General features: G+C 37.8%; 1 protein-coding gene and 1 non-coding gene across 2 annotated transcripts in view; one reads left to right on the top strand and one right to left on the bottom strand.

The window, feature by feature from the left end:
• The window catches only part of SYCP1 (synaptonemal complex protein 1), a 133,235-nt gene that overhangs the window by 19,155 nt on the left and 87,334 nt on the right, over positions 1-26,746 (top strand). The window contains exons 11-14 of the mRNA XM_052637670.1: positions 3,522-3,630; positions 20,367-20,461; positions 20,993-21,177; positions 22,494-22,561. Coding sequence (XP_052493630.1) covers positions 3,522-3,630; positions 20,367-20,461; positions 20,993-21,177; positions 22,494-22,561 — 457 coding nt within the window. The remainder of the gene's footprint in view (positions 1-3,521; positions 3,631-20,366; positions 20,462-20,992; positions 21,178-22,493; positions 22,562-26,746) is intronic.
• On the bottom strand, positions 24,359-24,465 carry LOC128045853 (U6 spliceosomal RNA). The gene has a single exon (XR_008199187.1). It is a non-coding gene; the product is annotated as a U6 spliceosomal RNA (small nuclear RNA).

Below are 26,746 nucleotides of genomic sequence, written 5' to 3'. Positions count from 1 at the left end.
TAATGTCACATAGTGGGAAACTTGAAAGTGGTGAGTTTATATTTTTTTAGAGTCACAAGAATGTTGATTTTAGATGATGATTATGCCAACTTTAACAGTTTCAAGATTTCTGAATCGAGAATGGAAAATGAAATATAGAAAGGAATCTTTGGGTAGTATAGTTACTTTGACTATCCTCTCTCTACTTCTCCCTATTTTTTCTGAGTTTTTATCTGACTTGGCACAAATACCTTATAATTATAGATAACAAGGATATATACTTAAACAATAATGGCAAATACTAATTGAAAGTACAAAGAAGATTCTTAGAGTTTTCTGTAAGTACTGGCTAAATAATAGAATTCTAATTTATGTATTATACTTTGATCTTTTAAAAAAGTTAGTATTTTTTTCCTGTATTTTAACCATATTTTTTTAACCAGATTTCTTAAAGAAGGAGGTAGTCTTAAAAGTGACAAGTGTGCTTATTATATAGAACACAAAAATAGAGTAAAGTGCTAAGAAGCTTGTTGGAATCCTGAGTGCATGAGCTGAACTTTCAGATCTTGGATGTTCTTTGTAAAAGTGATGCTGTGGCCAGCTAGTGTTTTGCTGGGGACTCTGTGTTTGTTGTTTAGTTGCTTTGTTATATCTGAGTCTTTGCAACCCCATGTAGCACGCCAAGCTTTCCTGTCCTTCACTATCTCCCAGAGTTTGCTCAAACTCAAGTCCTTTGAGTTGGTGGTGCCATCCAACCATCTCATTCACTGTTGCCCCCTTTTCTTCCTGTTCTCCATCTTTCCTGTTTTTCCAGTGAGTTGGCTCTTCACATCAGGTGGCCCAAGTATTGGAGTTTCAGCTTCAGCATCAGTCCTTCCAGACAATATTCAGAGTTGATTTCCTTTAAGATTGACTGGTTTGATCTCCTTGCTGTCCAGGGGACTCTCAAGAGTCCTCTCCAGCACCACAGTTTGAAAGGATCAATTTTTCAACGGTTGGCCTTCCTTATGGTCCAACTCTCACATCCATACATGACTACTGGAAAAACCATTGCTTTGACTATACAGATCTTTGTTGGCAAAGTGCTTCTCTGCTTTTGAATACACTGTCTAGGTTTGTCATAGCTTTTCTTCCAAGGAACAAGCATCTTTTATTTTTGTTGCTGCAGTTATCATCAGCAGTGATTTTGGAGCCCAAGAAAATAAAATCTGTTACTGTTTCCACTTTTTCCCCATTTGTTTGCCATGAAGTGATGCAACTTGATGCCGTGATCTTAGTTTTTGTCATGTTGAATTTCAAGCCAGCCTTTTCAGTTTCCTCTTTCACCTCATCAAGAGGCTGTTTAGTTCCTCTTCACTTTCTACCATTAGAGTGGTATCATCTCCATATCTGGGTTGTTGATATTTTTCCCAGCAATCTTGATTCCAGCTTGTGATTCATTCTGCCTAGCATTTCACATGATGTACTCTGCATATAAGTTAAAAAATAGGGTAACAATATATAGCCTTGACATACTCCTTTTCCTGTTGGATATCAGTCTGTTGTTCCATATCTGGTTCTAACTGTTGCTTCTTGACCTGCATACAGGTTTCTCAGGCGGCAGGTATGGTGGTCTGGTATTCCCATCTCTTTAGGAATTTTCTATAGTTTGTTGTGATCCATACAGTAAAGGCTTTTGCATAGTTAATGAAATGGATGTTTTTCTGGAAATTCTTTGCTTTCCTCATGATCCAGTGAATATTGACAATTTGATCTCTGGTTTCTCTGCCTTTTCTAAATCCTGCTTGTATATCTGGAAGTTCTAAGTGTTGTTATTTGCAAGACTTTTTTTTTTTTCCTAGAAATCTCCAAATTCTTTGCCTGGGAATGTAAACTTTGTTGAAAGCGTTTCGGGGCTGGGTTAGCAGGACAGGCTGTCTCATCATTCCATATGTTGACTTCTTAGTTATATCTTTTGTCTCCAACCTTTCCTGTGCCTAAAATCCAGGTTTAGAGATTCTTTTTTTTTTTTTCCCCTCTGATTTGATCATGCTGGTGTCTCTTGCAAACATGTAATAGGATTGTTCTCTGATTGGCTTTCAGGGAGTAGAGTCCAGGAAAGGAGGGTTAAGAGGCCTAGAGAAGCCTTACTACTCTTAGCAGACTTTCAATCTCCTTGTACTTTTTGTTGTTGTTGTTCAGTCTCTCAGTCATGTCCGACTCTTTGCAACCCCATGGACTGCAGCAAGCCAGGCTTCCCTGTCCTTCACTATCTCCCAGAACTTGCTCAGACGTATGTCGATTGAGTTGGTGATGCCCTCTAACCATCTCATCCTCTGTCGTCCCCTTCAATCTCTGTCGTCTCCTTCTGCCTTCAATCTTTCCCAGCAGCAGGGTCTTTTCCAATGAGTCAGTTCTTCACATCAGGTGGCCAAAGTATTGGAGCTTCAGCATCAGTCCTTCCAGTGAGTATTCAGGATTGATTTCCTTTAGGATTGATTGGTTTAATCTCCTTGCAGTCTAAGAGACTCTTAAGAGTCTTCTCCTTTTACTTAGTCTCCTGTTTCATACCTAGCTTCCACAGTGTCTGTTACTTCAGATTCTTGAAACATTCTGGGTTTCTTTAGGATTGAATTATCTTGCTTCTCATTTGTAATCTTCCCTGTGTAGACTCTTAGTTTTGATCTTGCATTTCTATGCTAAATCATTTTCTGTTCCCTTTCACTGTTTTCTTTTTTTACATTTTGTGGTTTAGATTAAAGAAGTCTCATGGTTTTGTGGAAGATGAAGTCCATCTTTGTTGTTTTTCTGGTGATTTTTTTGGGTGGTTTGAAGATGAAAATAGGGTAGAGAGGTCTTTCTGCCATCTTGATCTGTGAGTCTTCAGTCTATAAGTTTATCTTTCACTTTTCCTTTACATGCACTCTGTATTCTATCCATCTAAACATTTCAGCTCTCTGAATAGAAGCATGATCTTTTGATCCTTTGTGTTCTTACACAAGTCTAGAATGCTCATTTCCTCCTACTAACCTGAATACTTAGACAAGACTAAGTACTTGTTTATCAAGATTCAGTTCAATTCTTTGAGAAGGATTAATTTTTGATTACATCCCCCAATGTAGATTTAGATTTAGGTTTTTTTCTAATTCCTGTAAGATTTTTGTTCTACAATAATACGCAAGTTTTGTTGTTTGTCACCTGGTCTAGGCTATGAGTTTCTTGGATGAGTTCCACCATGTCTGTATATTCAGTCCTTATTATGGTTTCTGGAACAGAGTAGGTGCTCAATAATATTTATAGAACAAATGAACCAGTATATTCTAATATATAATCTTCTAAGTGATAACTTAAAATGCTTATTATAATATTAAGAATGTTGCACTAGTTTGCTCATTCCTTCATTCAATAAACGTTTGCTGTGCAGGCATATACTAAATGCCAGGCACAGACTGATGAAAAGCATATAAGGAAGTACATAAAATGATCATAGATGATGATCAGTGCTAAGGTATAATATTTAATGTTTTGTATCTATAATGTATTATTTAAATATTTCATTTTAGGTATCACTGCTATTGATCCAAAGTACTGAGAAAGAAAATAAAATGAAAGAGTTAACATTTCTGCTAGAGGAGTCCAGAAATAAAATTGATCAATTGGAGGAAAAGACAAGTAAGAATTTATATAAGAAAATATGATAATGTCTTATGTATTCCTCTTGTTATATTTAAAATTTTAGCTTTCATTACAGTTTTATTGTAATGAAACAGTTTTGTTGTAATGTTTTGGGCTTCCCTGGTAGCTCAGACAGTTAAAGAATCTGCCTGCAGTGCAGGAGACGCGGGTTCAATCCCTGGGTTGGGAAGATACCCTGGAGAAAGGAGTGGCTACACACTCCAGTATTCTTGTCTGGAAAATCCCCATGGACAGAGGAGTCAGGTGAGTTACAATCCATGGGTTTTCTAAGAATCAGATACAACTGAGCATGCATACACCACACACACACTAGTATCCTTGCCTGGGAAATCCTATGGACAGAGGAGCCTGGCAGGATACAGTCCATGGGATCACAAAGAGTTGGATACAACTGAGCAACTAACACAGCTTTGTTGTAATGGTTTTTAATGCTGTAATTCTCCACCCAGGTTGAAAAGTTGGAGGAGGGAATAACAGTCACTTAGGAAGCTTTTTCAGAGAAGATGGGCTCCTCTTTTCCCTTTCCATACCCTCATTTTCTTCAAGTTTCAAGAAGGTGCTCCATGAAAACAGGGATCTTTGTCTTTTTTTGTTCATTGATGCATTCCAAGTGCATAAAACAGTGCCTAATATATATTAGGCATTCAAATATTTTGTAAATAAATGAATACTCTAGGAGCACTATGGAGACAGTTATTAATTATTCTTGGAGCAAGGCATTTGGAAAGGCATTAATGAAAAGTTGTTTGTTGGAGTAGACCGTGAACGAGTGAAGTTGCTCAGTCATGTCTGACTCTTTGTGATCCCATGGACTGTCACCTACCAGGCTTCTCCATCCATGGAATTTTCCAGGCAAGCGTACTGGAGTGGGTTGCCATTTCCTTCTCCAGGGGATCTTCCCGACCCAGGGGAATTGAGCCCAGGTCTTTCACATTGCAGGCAGATGCTTTACCGTCTGAGCTACCAGGCAACAAATGCTGTCAGGTATGCCAAAATGTTAAACCAGCAAATATTAAAGCCTAAATAAGACAGTTCAGAACTTCCCTGGTGATCCAGTGGTTAAGAATCCGCCTGCCAATGCAGAGGACACAGGTTTGATCCCTGATCCAAGAAGGTTCCACATTCGTCGGAGCAACTAAGTTCATGCATCACAACTAAAAGAAAGAAAGAGTGAAGTTGCTCAATCTTGTCTGACAATTTGTGACCCCATGGACTGTAGCCTACCAGGCTCCTCCATCCATGAGATTTTCCAGGCAAGAGTACTGGAGGGGGTTGCTATTTCCTTCTCCAGGGTAAGTACACCATAGATGATTAAAAGTTCCCTAGACAGTGAATTGGAGAAGGGAGTGTAGGCGGAAGAAATGGCTTGCGCAAGTCTTAAAAGTGTGAAAATTAGGGTATATTTGAAGCACTGATTACTATATGTTAGTATACTAGTGTAATATAAATATTAGTATATAGCTTGAAGTCTATATCTTAAAGAACTCAGATAGATGAGACTGGAAAAAATGTTTGGATCAGATTATGAAGGATCTTTAGTGTCATGTAATATTTTAGACTATCTTTTTATTGAGTATTTTTCAAACTTGTTCAAGTAGTAAGGCACTTGAAAGGTGTGCACTTTGTGAAATACTGTGCTCCTTTCAGAACATCATGGAGATCTTGCGGCATTTTTTCACTTTTCTCTTGAAAACATGGCAAAGAATTATTTAGTTCCTGTTAACCTATGCCTGCTCATTTTACCTTACTGTCATTACTGTGTCCTGTACTCCAGATACTGAAATTGTTTAACTTTTACATTTTATGTTCTCCCTCTCTCACCGGCTTTTGGCTACTTCTGCTAACCTAAATGAACCTTCTACCTCCTCTCCAAATCTATTGACTAAATTCTCCTGAACTCCTTATTGTTAAGAGTGGCTTAAGCATTACTTGTATGTCTCCTGTGACCATGAGTGTCTTGAGGGCAGTGTCTTACTAAATATCTTTGTAACTCTATACTGCCCAATATGTTGCTATACATATATATATAAAATAGAATTTTAATAGGTGTTAAGAGGAATTAATGTTTAATCTTATCATATAAACTGGAAACAACTTATTGGTAATAAATAACATTGTATGATTCTACAGACTTATAGCCACTGAAATATATACATTTAAGTTACTTTTCATTGTTTCCCATCTATTTATCTATCTTCCACTTGGTTTTCTCTTTGTTTCAGCTTAGATATCTTCTACTGACCTGTTATTTAACCCTGCCTTCTACTGTGTCTAATTGCTTTTAAACTCATTTATTGAATTCTTAACTTTAATCATATTTCTTCCTTCTAAAATTTCCATTTAATTATTTTTCTAAAGATTCCATTTCTCTGGTTAACTTCTCTTTTAAAAGTGACATTTCATCCTTTTTGAATATATTAGTCATTGATATTTTATAGTTCTCTTTTTACTTCAACATCTGATTCACCTTTTGATCTGTTTCTTTTTAAAAACACAGTAAAATACATATAACATAAAATTTACTATCTTAATCATTTTTAAGTGTATGGCTCAGTGGTACAGATACATTCACATTGTTAGGCAGTCATCAGTAGTATTTATCTCCAGAACTCTTCATCTTGCAAAATTACTGTATCCATTAAGCAGTAACTTCCCATTTCCTCCTCCCCTCAGCCCTTGGTGACCTCCATTCTATTTTCTATTCCTTTTTAATCTTACTTTTTAGTGATTTGTCCTTATCTTTTGATGTGTCCAGTAATTTTTTGATTGAATTCCATACATTGTTATAAGAAAAGTTACAGGCACTGGCTGATGTTGTTTTCTGTTTGCTAGGGAGAAATTGGGCTGATTACTGTAATCCAATTAGAGGCTAGCTGAATGAAGGGAAATAGTCAAGTTGATGAGTTTTTTTTGAGTCTTCAATTTTGTGTATTCAGCTCTTTGAGACCCATAAAACTATGCTATTTTAAAAAAATTATTTATTTTTAATTAGAGGATAATTGCTTTGGAATATTGTATTGGTTTCTGCCATATATTAACATGAATCAATCATAGGTCTATCCCCTTTCTCTTGGGGACGGGAGGTGGTTTCCACCCCTCTAGGTTGTCACATATATGCTGTCTATTTTAATCCCCTGGAAACAGCCCTCTGCTGGGACCAAGTCAGCATTTAAGCCTCTTGCTCATGCCTAGAATCAGTAGATGTCAGCTAAATTTTGTCAGTTGACTTATTAGAACGTATCTGTTAGTAATCTTAGCCTCTTCAGTCCTTTTTGTTTAGATTTGTTTCTGTGTTTACTAGTTATTTTCAGCATGAAGCTTGGTCTGTTACCAACTACTTCATTCTCCCTGGAACTATCCATTTAAATTAATTATGATCAGCTAATTTTTATTTTTAACATTTTCTTCAGTTCAGTTCAGTCACTCAGTTGTGTTTGACTCTTTGCAACCCCATTGACTGCAGCATGCCAGGCTTTCCTGTCCATCACCAACTACCGGAACTTGCTCAAACTGATGTCCATTGAGTTGGTGGTGCCATCCAATTGTCTTATCCTCTGTTGTCCCCTTCTCCTCTCGCCTTCAGTCTTTCCCAGCATCAAGGTCTTTTGCAGTGAGTCACTTCTTTGCATCAGGTGGCCAAAGTATTGGAGCTTCAGCTTCAACATCAGTCCTTCCAATGAATATTCAGGATTGATTTTCTTCTCCAACACCACAGTTCAAAACATCAGTTCTTTGGCACTTAGCTTTCTTTAGTCCAACTTTCGGGTAGTCCATACGTGACTATTGGAAAAACAATAGCTTTGACTAGACAGATCTTTGTTGGCAACGTAATGTCTCTGCTTTTTAATATGCTGTCTAGGTTGATCATGGGAGAAGGCAATGGCACCCCACTCCAGTACTCTTGCCTGGAGAATCCCATGGACAGAGGAGCCTGGTGGGCTGCAGTCCATGGGGTCGTGAAGAATCGGACGCGACTGAGCGACTTCCCTTTCACTTTTCGCTTTCATGCATTGGAAAAGAAAATGGCAACCCACTCCAGTGTTCTTGTCTGGAGAATCCCAGGGACGGGGGAGCCTGGTGAGCTGCCGTCTATGGGGTCACACAGAGTCGGACATGACTGAAGTGACTTAGCAGCAGCAGCAGCAGGTTGATCATAGCTTTTCTTCCAAGGAGCAAGCATCTTTTAATTTCATGGCTGCAGTCACCATCTGTGGTGATTTTGGAGCCCAAGAAAATAAAGTCTGTCACTGTTTCTACTGTTTCCCCATCTATTTGCCATGAAGTGATGAGACTGGATTCCATGATCTTAGTTTTCTGAATGTTGAATTTTAAGCCAATGTTTTCACTCTCTTCTTTCACTTTCATCAAGAAGCTCTTTAGTTCTTCTTAGTTTTCTGCCATAAGTGTGGTGTCATTGGCATATCTGAGGTTATTGATATTTCTCCCAGCAGTCTTGATTCCAGCTTGTGCTTCATCCAGCCTTGCATTTCACATGATGTATGCTGCATATAAGTTAAACAAGCAGGGTGACAATATACAGCCTTGACGTACTCCTTTCTCGAGTTGGAACCAGTCTGTTGTTCCATGTCCAGTTCTAACTTTTGCTTCTTGACCTGCATAAAGATTTCTCAGGAAGCAGGTGAGGTAGTCTGGTATTACCATCTCTTTAAGATTTTTCCACAGTTTGTTGTGATCCCCACAGTCAAGGGCTTTGGCGTAGTCGATGAAGCAGAAGTAGATGTTTTTCTGGAACTTGCTTGCTTTTTCAATGATCCAACGGATGTTGGCAGTTTGCTCTCTGGTTTCTCTGGCTTTTCTAAATCCAGCTGGAACATCTGGAAGTTCATGGTTCACATATGGTTGAAGCCTGGCTTGGAGAATTTTGAGCATTACTTTGCTAGCATGTGAGATGAGTACAATTGTGTGATAGTTTGAGCATTCTTTGGCATTGCCTTTCTTTGGGATTGGAATGAAACCTGACCTTTTCCAGTCCTGTGGCCACTGCTGAGTCTTTCAAATTTGCTGGCATATTGAGTACAGCACTTTCACAGCATCATCTTTTAGGATTTGAAATAGCCCAACTGGAATTCTATCACCTCCACTAGCTTTATTTGTAGTGATGCTTCCTAAGGCCCACTTGACTTCGCATTCCACGATGTCTGGCTGTAGGTGAGTGATGACACCATCATGGTTATCTGGGTCATGAAGATCTTTTTTGTATACTTCTCCTGTATTCTTGCCATCTCCTTAATATCTTCTGCTTCTGTTAAGTCCGTACCATTTCTGTCCTTTATTGGGCCCATCTTTGCATGAAATGTTCCCTTGGTATCTCTAATTTTCTTGAAGAGATCTCTAGTCTTTTCCATTCTATTGTTTTCCTCTATTTCTTTGCATTGATCACTGAGAAAGGCTTTCTTATCTCTCCTTGATATTCTTTGGAACTCTGCATTCAAATGGGCATGCCTTTCCTTTTCTTCTTTGCCTTTAGCTTCTCTTTTCTCAGCCATTTGTAAGGCCTCCTCAGATATCCATTTTGCATTTATTTTTCTTGGGGATAGTCTTGATCACTACCTCCTGTACAGTGTCACTAACTTCCTTCCATAGTTCTTCAGGCACTCTCTCTATCAGATCTAATCCCTGGAATCTGTCAATTCCACTATATAATCGTAAGGGATTTGACTTAGGTCATACATAATGGTCTAGTGGTTTTCCTTACTTTTCTTCGGTTTAAGTCTGAATTTGGCAACCTGGAGATAATTTTACAAGAAAATAATAATAATTTCTTGTTGTTACCTAATTTTTGTCACTTGCCAATACTTGTCTACTAAAGAGTATCAGTGATCAGAGATTTAAGAAAAAAAAACTTAAGGGGAGAAAATTTTGACTCTTTTTCTCTCTGTTTATTAAGAGTACTATACTTTTAAATAGGATTCTGTTTGGAGGGCTTTGGCTCTTTTTCATGAGGCTACATATCAGTTATACATGATTAAACCCATTACTTTTTTTCATTCTCTTATCAGTGTTGGCTTTTCTGCTTGTCTTAACTTTCATTGTTCCTCTCCTTTCCAAACTTTGACTTGGAAACCCTTGCTCTTCATACATAGCATATAAAATTTTTTTCTTCCTCAACATATTTATGAAAGTTTTCTTTACCTTTTTGCTTTAGCAAATTTGAGGTCTCTGCTTCCTTGCTGTCCTTTTGAATGTAAGCTCTACATTGTCCTACAATACATGTATAATGGAGTTAGAAGGCAGTTGGAAACTTTCTTTTGGATATATATTAGCATTTTCAAATCATTACTCATTAATTTATTCATTCAACTTTTATTAACCTCCTTTCTGTTCTGTGCCAGGCACAAAGCTAGTTATGGGGAATGCAGTTGCTTATTATTGCATCCTTGCTTTCTGGAAGAGAATTCTGTCTATTTCCAATATATCAAGGAGTTTTATAACGAATGGATACTGACTCATTATCCACAAAAATATCAGTTAAAATCAAATACTTTTTAGGGGGCATATATTGAGATGCCATATTTTTTTCTTCATTAATGATTAGTTTTTAATGTTATTTTCTAATGTTAAACCTACTTTTCTAATGTTAACTTTTTATCTCTGATTATAAATCTACTTTTATTATTATTTTTATATGTTGTGGACAGGATCTGATGTGAACATGAATCATGTCTTTCCCCAGTGTGTGCTGGCAACTATCACCTTGCTAAGAGGTTGGGTTGGAAATGGAGGGATTAGAGCCACAGTCAAGTGTGAGCCAGGGCTTCTTTTCTCAGTGGCCAACATTACCCTGTTGGAGGCAGGGTCAGGTCTCCACTTGCTCACACAGAAGCTCTAAGAGTTGGGTCTGAGCCATCTTTGTTCGTTCTAGGTGTGTGCTCTCTTCCCTCCCAGCACTGGCACCCTTACCTCATATGCAGCAGTTCTGGAGCAAGAGGGGGCAGTGCAGGTGCTTGATGTTGGTCTGAGTGTGGATCGTGGCATCCCTGATTACAAAGAGTCTGGACTGCTTTTAATGTACTGCCTCTGTGAGTACCATTAATAGCTGCCCCTGCCTCTTCAGACACTGTTCTGGGTCTGAACTGCCTTTGCAACCCTCACCCTAGTTTGGATTTGGGCTGCAGAGCTGGCAGGCATGGCTGATGTGGGTCTGGGTGCAAGGTATGGTGGTGTCAGCCGTAGTCAGAATCTGGTACTACTTCTGATACATTGCTACTGTAAGTGCTGGTAATGGTTACACCTCCCTATTCAGATGCTGTTTTGTGTCTGGGCTGGTATAGTCCCTCACAACTGAGCGCTGTCCTTAGCCACAGCAACTCTTTCCCTAGTGTGGAGTTGTGTTGCAAAGCACACAAGGCCTGAGCAATCACTTGGCTCAGGCTGGGTGGCACACTGTGGAAGTTACGGGAAAGAGGCTAGAGTACAGTGCAAATTCAATTTGCTTACTCTGCCTTGTTTCAGGAGTATGAAAATGTTGCACCTTTCTTGATGATTTGAATCTAGGTTTCTTGCAGCCCCCTTGTTAGTCTCATTGGTTTTCTAACCAGTTTAGGTGACTTGTCTTCCTACTTTTGGACCTGAGGGCTAATATACCCAAAATGTGATTTGAACTGCTCATCTCTCAAGGAGGATTCCCTTCTTCTTCCATGTTGCCTCATGGTGCAGAGGTCGTGATCTGATTGCTTCTCTTCTCTTCCTACCGGATTCCATCTTACAGCTTTGGATGTGCAAGGGAAAAAATGGATGCCATTTTTAGAAAAAAAAAAAAGAAAAATGGATGCCATTTTTTCACTTAGTTTTCAGTGAATATAATTCTGCATATAGATGTATTTTTGATGTGTTCTTGATGGGGAGGTAAGTTTCGTGTCCTCCTGCTCTTATCATTTTGATCTTGATCCCTCCCTTTAATTCTTAGATCTTTAATTTGGGCCCTATTCTTTCTGCCTTGAAGAGAAATACTTAGAATATCCTTTAGTGAAAATATGTTTGTGATGATCTCTCTCCTATTTGTCTGAACATTTGTTTGTTCATTCTCATCTGAAAGGATTTTTTTGTTTTGTATATATTTCTGGTTGGTGCACTGTATATTAAAACCATTTTGTTTTAGCACACTGAAGGTAGTATTTGCTTTCTTTTGGTTTCCTTTGTATTACTTGTCAAACTAACTGTTGAACCTTTGAAGGTAAAGTTATCCTTCCCCTCTCTTGGTTTTTTTAGATTTGCTTTGTTTTTGATATTTTAGCATTTTCAATATGATATGATATATACTTAATTTTATTTTATAGTTTCTTAAATCTGTAAATTAATGTCTTTTATTATTGCTTTTCTTCAGACATTATATTTGTTCTAGTCTCTGTTTCCTCTCCTCTTTGAAATTTGAATAAAACTCTTGCTAATTTTCTCCCTCTTCTGTGACTATTAATTTCTTTTCTATCTTTTCACAGTTTTGCCTTTCTGTGCCTTATTCTAGATGACCCATCTTGTCATTCACTAATTCTGTTTTTGTTTCTCATCCACTGTGAACTCTTTCAGTTTTAGTTATTAGATATTTATTATGATGTTGTTCTTATTTTTAGATCTGCTATTCTACTTTATGTAATTTTGTTTCTTATTTAATTTAAGCTTTTTATTCTTTAAATATACTAAGAATAGCTATTTATAGTTTCTTTCTGATAATTCTTTATCTAAATATTTATCTTTTTTTCTGATAAATTTTAGTCCAGATTTTGTTTTATTTATTTAGCCTGTTTCACTGGGGACCTTTTTGTCTTTGACTACATTTTTAAAAAATTATGTCAGAGTATAGTTGCTTTACAGCATTGTGTTATTTTCTACTGTAGAGCAAAGTGAATCAGCCATATGTGTGCATAATCTCTTTTTGGATTTCCTTCCTATATAGGCCACTTGAGAGCACTGAATAGAGTTACCTGGCCTGTACAGTAGGTTCTCATTAGTATCTATTTTATACATAGTTGACTACATGTTTATTATTTTTCTTGAAAAATTTTTTTCAAGAAAAACTTTCTCTTATTATAAGGCCTGCCTGTTTGTAGGTAGTTTAGCTTCCTCTTTGGAGGATTCTCATTTGCTTTTACCATGTGCATGGTGGCTCTACCCATCTTAAGTAAGTTTCATGGCTTGGGATTAATTGGACCACTCAGGTGATGTAAACTTGTGCTGCAGATTTGCTTGAGGGTTCATTTATTTTTGCTTCATCCATATATAATGATTGTCCTAGCTTACTGTACAAATCTGCATTTAAAATCAAACCCTGCACCTGTCAGAGATGCTCAGAGGCCTCAAACAAATCCTTGTGTACACCAGGACCCAGAGACCCCACAGAGACTGAGCCAGACCTGCCTTTGAGTGTTTGAGTGTCTCCTGCAAAGGCACAGGTCAGCAGTGGCCTGCCGTGGGGACAGGGGCTCTGGCTGTAGCAGACCTTGGAGCCATGTTGTGTGGCATAAGTTCTCTTGGAGGAGATCGCCATTAGCCCCACTATAGAGCCACCAAGCAGATAATCCACAAACTGGAGAAAAATTATACCAAAGAAGTTCTCCAACCGTTGAAAAGTTCTAGGGCCCATAAAAGATTCCCCAACCTGGAAATCTGGCAAAGGGACTGAGAACCCCCAGGGAATTTGACTTTGAAGGCCAGTGGGATTTGATTATAGAACTTCCACAAGACTGGGGAAACAGACTCTTGGAGGGCACAAACAAAACCTTGTGTGTGCACAAGGACCCAGGAAAAAGGAGCAGTGACCACACAAGAGACTGAGCCAGACTTGACTGTGAGTTTCCAGGAGTCTCAGGCAGAGGCATGTGTTGACAGTGGCCTGCAGTGGAGTCAGGGGCACTGACTATAACAGTCCTGGGAGCTGGTGTGTTAGCGTAAGTCTTTTTGAAGGAGGCCATTACCATCATTACCCCTACCATAGTTTGGCTTCAGGCCAAACTACAGGGAGAGAACACAGCTCCGCCCATCAACAGAAAATTGGGTTAAAGATTTACTGAGCATGGCCCCGCCCATCAGAGCAAGATCCAGATTGCCTTACAACCAGTCCCTCCCATCAGGAAACTTCTATAGGCCCCTTATTGTTATCCATCAGAGGGCAGACAGAATGAAAACCACAATCACAGAAAACCAAGCAAACTAATCATATGGATTACAGTGTTGTCTAACTCAATGAAGCTATGAGCCAAGCTGTGTAGGTCTACCCAAGACAGACAGATCATGGTGGAGAGTTCTGACAAAACGTGGTCCACTGGAGAAGGGAATGGAAAACCACTTCAGTATTCTTGCCTTGAGAAATCCATTAACCGTATGAAAAGGCAAAAAGATATGACACTGAAAGGTTAACTTCCCAGGTTGGTTGCTGCCCAATATGCTACTGGAGAAGAGTAGAGAAATAGCTCCAGAAAGAATAAAGAGGCTGAACCAAAGCGAAAACAAAGCCCAGTTCTGGATGTGACTGATGATGGAAGTAAAGTCCAATGCTGTAAAGAACAATATTATATAGGAACCTGGAATGATAGGACCATGAATCAAGGTAAATTGGAAGTGGTCAAACGGGCTATGAATAGAGTGAACATCAACATTTTAGGAATCAGTAAACTAAAATGGGCCGGAATGAGCGAATTAATTCAGATGACCGTTATATCTACTCCTGTGTGCAAGAATCCCTTAGAAGAAATGGAGTAACCCTCATAGTCAACAAAAGAGTCTGAAATGCAGTATTGGGTGCAGTCTCAAAAATAACAGAATGATCTCTGTTTGTTTCCAAGGCAAACCATTCAATATCACAGTAATCAAAGTCTATGCCCCAGTCACTAATGCCAAAGAAGCTATAGTTGAATGGTTCTGTGATGACCTACAAGACCTTCTAGAACTAACACCAAGCAGAAAACATGTCCTTTTCATCTAGGGGACTGGAATACAAAAGCAGGAAGTCAAGAGATACCTGGAGTAACAGTCAAGTTTGGCCTTGGAGTACAAAATGAAGCAGGGCAAAGGCTAACGGAGTTTTGCCAAGAGAACAGACTGGTCATAGCAAACACTCTCTTCCATGAACACAAGAGACGACTCTACACATGGACATCACCAGATGGTCAATACTGAAATCAGATTGATTATATTTGCAGTTGAAGATGGAGAAGCTACAGTAAGTGAAAACAAGACCGAGGGCTGACTGAGGCTCAGATCGTGAACTCCTCATTGAAAAATTCAGACTTATATTGAAGAAAGTACTGAAAACCACTAGGCCATTCAGGTATGACCTAAATCAAAACCCTTATGATTATACAGTGTAAGTGACAAACAGATTCAAGGGATTAGATCTGATGGTGTGTCTGAAGAAATATGGACAGAGGTTCATAATGTTGTACAGGACGTGGTGGTTAAAACCATCCCCAAGAAAAAGAAATGAAAAAAGGCTGAGGAGGGCTTACAAATAGCTGAGGAAAGAAGAGAAGTGAAAGGCAAAGAAGAAAAAGAAAGATATATCCATCTAAATGCAGAGTTCTAATGAATAGAAAGAAGAGATAAGAAAGCCTTCCTAAGTTTTCAGTGCAAAGAAATGGAAGAAAACAGTAGAATGGAAAACACTAGAGGTAGGAAAGACTCTTCAAGAACATTAGAGATACCAAGGGAATATTTCATGCAAAGATGAGCATGATAAAGGACAGAAATGGTATGGACCTAACAGAAACAGAAGATATTAAGAAGAGGTGGCAAGAACTATACCAATAAGATCTTATGACCCAGATAACCATGATGATGTGATCACTCACCTAGAGCCAGACATTTTGGAATGTGAAGTCAAGTGGGCCATCACTACAAACAAAGCTAGTGGAGGTGATGGAATTCCAGTTGAGCTGTTTCAAATCCTAAAAGATGATGCTGTGAAAGTGCTGCACTCAATATGCCAGCAAATTTGGAAAACTCAGTAGTGGCCACAGGACTGGAAAAGATCAGTTTTCATTCCAATCCCAAAGAAAGGCAATGCCAAACAATGTTCAGACTACCGTATAATTACAGTCATCTCACATGCTAGCAAAGTAATGCTCAAAGTTCTCCAAGCTAGGCTTCAACAGTACATGAACCGAGAATTTCCAGATGTTCAAGCTGGATTTAGAAAGGCAGAGAAGCCAGAGATCAAATTGCCAACATCCACTGGATCATAGAAAAGCAATGGAATTCCAGAAAATCATCTGCTTCATTAACTATGCTAAAGCCTTTGACTGTTGGATCACAACAAATTCTTAAAGAGATGGGAATACCAGACCACCTTACCTGCCTTCTGAGAAATCTGTATGCAGGTCCAGAAGCAACAGTTAGAACTGGACATGGAACAATGGACTGGTTCCAAATTGGGAAAGGAGTACATCAAGGCTTATATTGTCATCCTGCTTATTTAACTTCTGTGCAGAGTACATCATGCGAAATGCTGGGCTGGATGAAGTGCAAGCTGGAATCAAGATTGCTGGGAGAAATACCAATAACCTCAAATATGCAGATGACACCACCCTTATGGTAGAAATTGAAGAGGAACTAAAGAACCTCTTGATGAAGGTGAAAGAGGAGAGTGAAAAAGCTGGCTTAAAACTCAACATTCAAAAAACTAAGATTATGATACCCAGTTTCATCACTTCATGGCAGATAGATGGGCAATCAATGGATACAGTGAGACTTTATTTTCTTGGGCTCCAAAATCACTGCAGATGGTGACTGCAGCCATGAAATTAAAAGACGCTTGCTCCTTGGAAGAAAGCTATGACCAACCTAGACAGCATATTAAAAAGCAAAGCTTTACTTTGCCCAGAAAGATCCATATAGTCAAAGCTATGGTTTTTCCAGTAGTCATGTATGGATGTGGACCATAAAAAAAGCTGAATGCTGAAGAATTGGTGCTTTTGAACTGTGGTGTTGGAGAAGACTCTTGAGAGTCCCTTGAACTGCAGGGAGATCAAACCAGTCAATCCTAAAGGAAATCAGTTTTGAATATTCATTGGAAGGACTGATGCTGAAATCTCAATACTTTGGCCACCTGATGTGAAGAACTGACTCATTTGGAGGGACCCAGAAGCTCAGAAAGATTGAAGGCAGGAGTAGAAGGGGACAACAGAGGATTTGATGGTTGGATGGAGTCATGACTCGATGAACATGAGTTTGGGCAGGCTCTGGATTTGCTAATGGACAGGGAAGCCTGGGGTGGTGCAGTCCACAGGGTCGTAAAGAGTAGGACACGACTGAGCGACTGAACTGAACTGAACTTATTGTACAAGTTTAATTCTTGAACCTCTTACCTTATACAGTCTTTGAGTTTTCATATTTTTTTCTCACTTCATCATAATTTCAGATCAAAATCCAGCTTTGCCAGGACTTGTGAATTCCTCGAGGCAAAATCAGTTTTTGTGCTTATGTTATTTCTCCAAGTTTCTATTTTGCCTTCACTTTGTGACCGTTAATTTCATTATTTTTTCAGGAGTTTAATGATTTTAATGTTCTTAATATTTGATCCTGAATTTTTTTATTCCCTTTTAGAGGTGTGTTTGTTTAAAATGACATACCTCACTATTACTCCAATAGAATTTTCAGTTTCAATTTTATATGTCATTTCTACATAAGTTTTAGTTTTTGGATATCTTCCTTATTTCTTTTACCTTTTTTGTTTTTAATTAAAAAAAATCTTTTGGCTGTGCTGCATAGCATGTGGGATCTTCGTTCTCTGATCTGGGTTTGAGCCTGTGTCTCTTGCATTGGAAGCATGGAGTCTTAACCACCGGACAACTGGCGAAATCCCTTCTTTTAGTTTTTAAAAATGATACACAAAACTTTTTATTTTTTTAAGCCAGTAATTACAGCCAGTAATCCTAACATCTGAAATCTTGCAATCAGGTAAAGTTTGTCTTTTTTCTGCTGACTTTTCTTGTAGTAGTATTCTGTTTACTCTTATGGTTTTGATTTTGAAGTCCTGTAATTTCATCTGTGGAAATTCTTTAAGGGCTGAGTTGGAGGTATATTTTTACAGAGAAAATTTACTTTTATAGCTTCCAGGATTCTGGGGACCTTAGGGGAACTTCAAATTAAGTTTTGGCTTAGAGATTTTTAGTATTTTTAAGCAGCATATATTCTGTTCCCACACATGCCTAACTACTAGTTTGTGATTATAATTTCACAGAGGAGACACTTACTAATAGACCATTGTAAATAGTATTGTAATAGATAGTCTTTAGTTATCATTTCCCTCTCTCCAGATATTCTTTCCCTAGAATGGAGCACTAACACCTTCATTTCTATGCAGATTTTGAGACTGGAAGTTTTTAAAAATATAAGTCTGAAACATTATTCTGTTGCTTGACATCTTTTATTGTTTTTCATGACTTAGAAAGCACATACTTCTGAGCAAGTTATGTGAATCCTATTATGACTTTGTCATTATTTTTCAAATCATATCTAATAGCAGATATTATGATTTCTCTCTTGTGCTTGTTTCATGCTGATGAAATACATTTCTAGACTTCAGAATGTTTATCCTATCTCTCTGTTTTTTGAATTTGTATATGCTCTTTTGTATCTCTTGTGATTTTCTTTCCTCCCTCAGCTCCCGCTACTTTTGTTAATTGTTACTGGCTTTCAAATATTTTAACTCAGCTGTCACTTTCTGGAAGCCTTCCTTGAACTTTCCCTCTCCTATGTCTGTCTCCCCTTACTTCTAACACTTATTGGTCTTATTAGGCTTAGGTACCACCTCTGTATTTATTCCCAGAATTGCTCATGAGTACTCATCAGCACTTATTTTTGATTATTTGTCTGCTTGCCCAGTAGTTCCAGTTTCTGTATACATCATATCATCATCACCATAATCATAATAGTATTTAACATTTTACTATATGCTAGACACTGTGATTAAATGTTTTAAGTTGCATTATCTTGTGTAATCCTAATAGGAACTCTTTGAAATATCATTAACTGTCATTTTCCATGTGGGAAAAGTAGGGAGCAGTTGGTTAAGTATCATGCCCATGTGTAGGTAGCTAGTGAAAGGAAATAGAATAATTCGAACCCAGGGATGAGCATGAGCTTCTTACTGTTTGTGTTTTTATGAGATTTAAAAGTGAATGCACACAGATAAAGCATAAAAATAGCACCCGACACTTAGGATTTAGTAAATATTAGCTATCAAGTGAAGTTATTTGCTTTTTTTCATAGTATCTAAATAAGTAAATACAACAATTTAGAAAAATGTAAAATCAGAATAGTAAATGATAAAATCATGAACAATTTCACCATTAGGAGATAAATTGCTTTTGAACTTTTTGTGTGTTCTTTCCTTTCACATGTACTATTTATATAAATGCTATTTTTAACTTTCCCTTTTTATTCTATATTTTATGGATGTCCAAATTAGTAATAAATAAACAGCTATATCATCATTTACAGTGGCTACATGGTATATCATTGTATCACCATAGTCTAATCTGTCTCCTTTTGAATATTAAGGTTGTTTCCTAATACATGTGTGAGTGATTGAGTGAGTGATAGTCACTCAGTCATGTCCTAGTCTTTGTGACTCCATGGACTGTAGCCCACCGGGCTCCTCTGTCCATGTATTTCTTCAGGCAAGAGTGCTAGAGTGGTAGCCATTCCCTTTTCCAGGGGATCTTCCCGACCTAGGGATTGAGCTCGGATCTCCTGCATTGCAAGCAGATTCTTTACTGTCTGAGCCACCAGGGAAGTGCTTCCAGTGCTTCAGTTCAGTTCAGTTCAGTCGCTCAGTCATGTCCGACTCTTTGTGACCCCGTGAATCACAGCACACCAGGCCTTCCTGTCCATCACCAACTCCCGGAGTTCACTCAGACTCATGTCCATCGAGTCAGTGATGCCATCCAGCCATCTCATCCTCTGTCGTCCCCTTCTTCTCCTGCCCTCAATCCCTCCCAGCATCAAAGTCTTTTCCAGTGAGTCAACTCTTCGCATGAGGTGGCCAGAATACTGGAGTTTCAGCTTTAGCATCATTCCTTCCAAAGAAATCCTAGGGTTGAACTCCTTCAGAATGGACTGGTTGGATCTCCTTGCAGTCCAAGGGACTCTCAAGAGTCTTCTCCAACACCACAGTGCAAAAGCATCAATTCTTTGGCACTCAGCTTTCTTCACAGTCCAACTCTCACATCCATACATGACCACAGGAAAAACCATAGCCTTGACTAGACGGACCTTAGTCGGCAAAGTAATGTCTCTGCTTTTGAATATGCTGTCTAGGTTGGTCATAACTTTTCTTCCAAGGAGTAAGCATCTTTTAATTTCATGGCTGCAATCACCATCTGCAGTGATTTTGGAGCCCAAAGAAATGAAGTCTGACACTGTTTCCACTGTTTCCCCATCTATTTCCCATGAAGTGATGGGACCGGATGCCATGATCTTTGTTTTCTGAGTGAAGAGGAACTAAAAAGCCTCTTCCAGTGCTTAGCTATTACTAAAAAATGTAGCACTAAAACCCCTATATGTTTGAGTGCTTGGGCAATAACAATTTTGATGGTCAACAAAAGTTGATGATGACCAATATTAGTGAATCTATATTTGCATAATTCTCCCTCAATTTGGAGTATGTAATGTAAGAAAAAATAATTGTTACAAATAATTTGTTTCCTTGGTTTGTATTTTCTATTAAGTAAATATCTATTTACGACTTTCTCTTTTAGGATTACAGAATGAAAACTTAAAAGAATCAAATGAGAAGCAGGATCATTTGACATCAGAACTAGAAGATATTAAAATGTCTTTGCAAAGAAGTGTGGTATGATTTAAAAATGATTAATTTCTAGTAACTCACACCACCCATCAGTCAACAAATATTTATTGAATGCTAATACTATGTACAAGGCCTTGAAGCTTTAAATAGAGAATATAGACTCTCTAAGTGCTTGTAGTTTAATAGAGACATTTGATAAAAACACATCAAAAGTATAACTAAAATGCAAGACTATACTAGGTATCAACATGATTCAGGCAAAAATTCTACAATATTTCTAAGAATTGAAAGAACACTATGGACTGGATTGGTTAGGAAGATTCCATGGATAGGCTGACTATAAATGGGCTCTGGAGCAATGGTGAATTGAAATGAGTAGTGGGTGGGGCACTCCAGATTGGTCAGTGTGGAGTAGAAGAGGGTGAGACGGTAAGGAGAGACTGGGGTCAGAGGGGTGATGGGGTGGAGGTAAGAGGTGAGAGGCAGCAAATTACAGAAAGCAGGTGAATTCAGCTTTTTTTTTTTTCCTCTTAAGCTCTTGGTTCATAGCTTTTGTTTGCATTTTATTTCATTTAGAATGCTCAAATGGCTTTAGAGGAAGATTTGCAGATAGCAACCAAAAATATATATCAACTCACTGGAGAAAAAGAAGCTCAAATGGAAGAATTTAATAAAGCTAAAGCTGCCCATTCATCTGTGGTTACTGAACTTAAAACTACTATCTGCAACTTGAAAAAATTACTGACAACAGAACAGCAAAGGTAAAGTTACTGCTTATTTAGCTGAATAAAAAACAATTTACTTGTAATATTCAGTGCCATTTTCTATTCATTGTCAACTGACTTGTAATTCCTATAATAACTGTAACCAAGTATCTTTTTGTATATAAAGTGGGAACATATTTAAAGAATTTGTATTGGGTAGGCAGGTATCCTAGGAAAAGAGAGAAGGTATTCTCTAGGATAGTTCCTGTGCATGCTTTTCATAGAGTTAAGCAATATAGATAAGCTTCTTCCGGACCCAGGAATCGAACCCAGGTCTCCCTCATTGCAGGCAGACGCTTTACCATCTGAGCCACCAGGGAAGTCTTAAGCAATATAGATAAGTTCATAAGGACTGATGCAGTGATATGACATATTTAGTTAAACTGTGGGTTATTATAGAAAAATAACTTCCTAGGTTGTTGATTATCTTACTGGGGTCTGTAACTTTCATTCTGATATATAAATTTAGCAATTAGCCTGGTCCAAAGTAGGTACTCAGACATTTTAAATGAATCAATGAATATGGTTAGATATATATAAAATATTGATTTGTATTTAATTTAAATTGTTTTTCTAAAACTTGAGTTGAAAACCTCATCTGTTTTTTGCTACTTTGTATTAAGGAAGTGTTTATACAAAGTTGTGTTATGAGGCCTACATAGTTATTTTTGACCCATTAGTATAAGGGTTAATTAAGTCTGGAGGATGAAAGAACAAGCTTCTCTATGAAGTCTTGACCTGGGCCTAGCAGAGTTTCTTCTCTACTGCTTATGTATGGTGAGGGAAGAAGAGCTAGATTTTCTGGTCCATTTACTCTTGTGTATTCTTGATTGACCTATCCAGGTGATTTTCAGATTTTCAACTTTTAAGTGACCTTATATGTAATTTGTCTTATAGATGAGGAAATGGAAAACTAGAAGAGTTAAGTGAATTGTGTAATTCTCATATTTATATTGTTCCTAAGGCAGAATTCAATATAATAGTAGTTATATACTAAAACTCTTTCAAAGTTCTAGGATGTATTAATTTGATTATCATTAATAGCTAAGAGATAAATCATGATGATAAGCTGTGAGGTTTTATGTAGATTTAATTAATATACAACTATGTATGTATATTAGTGTAATATCTTATTTTGACATGTTACAGTATCCAGCCAGATTGTCAAGAAATGTGTAATAATTGAATGAATGAATCTATAATAAACTATGTCATTGCTAAATTGCACCAGTTTTAATTACTAGATGAATTATGACTAAAAAAATATTTTACATTGATTTTACATTTTACATTGAACTAATATGTTTTACAAGATTGGAAAAAAGTGAAGATGAATTGAAAGTACTTACCATGAAACTTCAGAAGAAATCAAGTGAACTGGGTAAGTTTTAGAGAATTACATATGTACCTGATAATATTAGCCAATTTTAAAACCATCAACATTAGTTCAGAATAAAATATAGTTTCTCCTCTGTCATTTACCAATAGTGATTATTTGATAACTACTAATTTGATTTTTGAAAGAGAAATTTAAATCTTAAAGACTTATTCAGATTCATTACGCAACTCATAAATATCAAGAATTGTAAGGAGCCTAAGAGATATTTTTGTGGTTTTTTTATTTTAGGATCCAGGGATCTTAGTAATTCTTAGTGGGAAATGTCTATTACATTTTAATTGAATTTTGAAGTTTCATTGAGTAGTCATGTTGGATTATGAACTATTAACAGGAAACCGTGCCCCTGTTTTATCAAGTGGTATTGTTAATATTCAATTTTCATGGCCAAAAGTGAGAAATTTGTAGTTGTTTTGTGAGTTTATGACCATTTAATTAGCTAATTCTAAAAACCCTATATTTCATATTTACAAAGTGTCATGTCTATAATTGTGGAGAATTAGAAACGTATATAAACATCTTTTTCCCCAGTTTGAGTAAAAACAATTATTTTTGTAAATTAAAATAAATCATGGATTGGCAATTGTTTTTCTAGAAATCTCTATAACTTTCTGTAATCTTTATTATTAACTTTGAATATATTTGGTGCCTTTCTTTCATGGTTTTGCTCTTCTTCACTAATTGTTGATTCTTGATTACCCATCTAAGTGTTTGAGAATCAATATTTACTCACATGTTTGTTACAGTCTGATTCTTTTGATTATGGGGAGAGATGGGAGGTTCTGTAAGGAAGGGTGGGCTTTGTATTACATAACTTGTCTTTTGGTTACAGAGGGGGCTTCCTGGGTGGCTCAAATGGTAAAGAATCTGCCTGCAATGCAGGAGACTCGGGTTTGATCCCTGAGTTGGGACGATCCTCTGGAGAAGGGAATGGCTACCAACTCCAGTATTCTTGCCTGGAGAATTCCATGGACAGACGAGCCTGGTGGGCTATAGTCCATGGGGTTGCAAAGAGTTGGACATGACTGAGTGACTAACACTTTGGTTATAGGGAATGCTTTTGTTGCTTAGAGTTTACGAGCTATTAGGGGTAGTGTCATGTCCCTTTGGCTCTAATTCCCAGAATGCTTGATTTAACCTGAGGTGGACTGTGTGGCTGGGCATGTGGATACCTGGTATAGTTGTTCACATAGCCTGATAGAATTAATATGGGTTATCCCCCTTCACTCCCCAAAGATTCTTCAACATTTGAGTTTGTTAATGTTAGACTGCCTAGTTTTGTTAATTTATATATGTATTTTTTCTTTTGCACTTTTTATTTTGTATTGGGGTATATCTGATTATTCCCCAACATATGTTGAACCCACCTGCAATGCAGGCAGTACAATGCAATATTGAATCTGCCTGCAGTCCAGGAGACCCTGGTTCAATCCCTGGGTTTGGAAGGTCCCCTGGAGAAGGGCTAGGCTACCCACTCCAGTATTCTTGAACTTCCCTTGTGTCTCAGCTGATAAAGAATCCTCTTATAATACAGGAGACCTGGGTTCGATCCCTGGGTTAGGAAGATCCCATGGAGAAGGGACAGGCTACCCACTCCAGTATTCTGGCCTGAAGAATTCCATGGACTCTATAGTCCATAGGGTCGCAAGGAGTCGGACACGACTGAACGATTTTCACATAGCTGATTAACAATACTGTGATAGTTTCAGGTGAATAGTGAGCAATACATATATATGTATCCATTCCCCTCTAAACCCCCTCTCATCCAGGTTGCCACAAAAAAAAAAAATGGAATGCTTTACAAATTTGCATATCATCCTTACTTAGTAGCCATGCTAACCTTTCCTATGTCGTTCTAATTTTGGTATACATGCTGCTGAAGCAAGCACTATATGTATAATTTATGGGATTAGAAGTGAGTGTGGACACATGCTTAGTTTGCAAACATTGAGTTTTAAAAAATTAACCGTTTTACCTAAAATGAATCTTTGTGGTTAAGTAAGTTTCACATGTGACAGGTTTTTCTTTTAGACTCTATATTGGAATTTCATATTTTGTTGATTTTTCTTAGAGACTTTGGGCAGTTATTACAAGTTCCTTGTTTGTTTTTAATGTACAGAGTCTGGGAAATTTTCAGTCAATCTGTTATGTCTCCAGTAATTAATAACCCTTCAGAGTGAGAAAGGATAGTGTTTCAGGTATAATAAAATTTTAAGTGACAGCTAGTAGGCTGCAGTCCATGGGGTCGCTGAGAGTCGGACACAACTGAGCGACTTCACTTTCACTTTTCACTTTCATGCATTGGAGAAGGAAATGGCAACCCACTCCGGGTTTCTTGCCCGGAGAATCCCAGGGGTGGAGGTGCCTAGTATAGTAGGTTGCCATCTATGGGGTCACACAGAGTCAGACATGACTGAAGCGACTTAGCAACAGCAAGACATCATTTGGGAACTTTATAGATATTTTTTAAAATGTAAGAAAGAAAAAACAGGAGGTTTGAACTGGGAACTTTTTAATTCATTACCTTAATGCTGAATTCATGGAAGTATAAAGGGAAAAGCATTCTAAATTGTTATTATTTAGGGTGATAAGAAGGATGAGTGTTTGTAAAGAAAACAAGAGTAAGAGTTAAGGAAACAGAAAATCTTAAGAATGCCGGGTCTTGAAAATTGATGGGAGACAAGTAAGAGAGTGGCTAAGAGTGTCAAATGCTGAAAGCTCCACAATGATAAGGACTGAGAATTTCACCACAAAATGGGTGTTGGTGATCTTTGAGATCATAATTTATTAATGAAGATGAGCTTTACTTTTGCATGGGATTAAGAAAGAAATGTAGATAAATAATAACAATTAATGATAACAATAGATAATAACACCACTTTTGCATGGGATTAAGAACAGGAAGCAACAGTTAGAACTGGACATGGAACAACAGACTGGTTCCAAATAGGAAAAGGAGTACATCAAGGCTGTATATTGTCACCCTGCTTATTTAACTTATATGCAGAGTACATCATGAGAAATGCTGGACTGGAAGAAACACAAGCTGGAATCAAGATTGCCAGGAGAAATATCAATAACCTCAGATATGCAGATGACACCACCCTTATGGCAGAAAGTGAAGAGGAACTAAAAAGCCTCTTGATGAAAGTGAAAGAGGAGAGTGAAACAGTTGGCTTAAAGCTCAACATTCAGAAAACAAAGATCATGGCATCCGATCCCATCACTTCATGGGAAATAGATGGGGAAACAGTAGAAACAGTGTCAGACTTTATTTCCTTGGGCTCCAAAATCACTGCAGATGGTGCTTGCAACCATGAAATTAAAAGACGCTTACTCCTTGGAAGAAAAGTTATGACCAACCTAGACAGCATATTCAAAAGCAGAGACATTACTTTGCCAACTAAGGTCCATCTAGTCAAAGCTATGGTTTTTCCAGTAGTCATGTATGGATGTGAGAGTTGGACTGTGAAGAAGGCTGAGCGCTGAAGAATTGATGCTTTTGCACTGTGGTGTTGGAGAAGGCTCTTGAGAGTCCCTTGGACTGCAAGGAGATCCAACCAGTCCATTCTGAGGGAGATCAACCCTGGGATTTCTTTGGAAGGAATGATGCTAAAGCTGAAACTCCAGTACTCTGGCCACCTCATGCGAAGAGTTGACTCATTGGAAAAGACTCTGATGCTGGGAGGGATTGGGGCAGGAGAAGAAGGGGACGACCGAGGTTGAGATGGCTGAATGGCATCACTGACTCGATGGATGCGAGTCTAAGTAAACTCTGGGAGTTGGTGATGGACAGGGAGGCCTGGCGTGCTGCGATTCATGGGGTCACAAAGAGTTGAACACGACTGAGCGGCTGAACTGAACTGAACTGAAGAAAGAAATATAGACTGTAACAAATGGGAATTTGGCTACAAAACAAAACAAGAAATTTAACAATAGTATGAAAAAGACGGAAACATCAATCATACTTTTTAATTTTGTATTCAAATAGGTTTTTAGATAGGATATGGGGAAACTGAAGATTCTGCTATAGAGTCAATATATGTTCATAATAAAGCAACTGAAGTCTTACAGGAGATGGAAATGTTGAGATCCATAACAGTGGTCAGAGTTAGCTTGAGAAAAGTGAATTAATTCTCCTTTTAAATTTGATTGAAAGGCCACATGTTT

Source organism: Budorcas taxicolor, chromosome 3 (genome assembly GCF_023091745.1).
Source record: "Budorcas taxicolor isolate Tak-1 chromosome 3, Takin1.1, whole genome shotgun sequence".
Taxonomy (NCBI): Eukaryota; Metazoa; Chordata; class Mammalia; order Artiodactyla; family Bovidae; genus Budorcas; species Budorcas taxicolor.
This window is presented reverse-complemented; position numbering and strand designations above follow the sequence as displayed.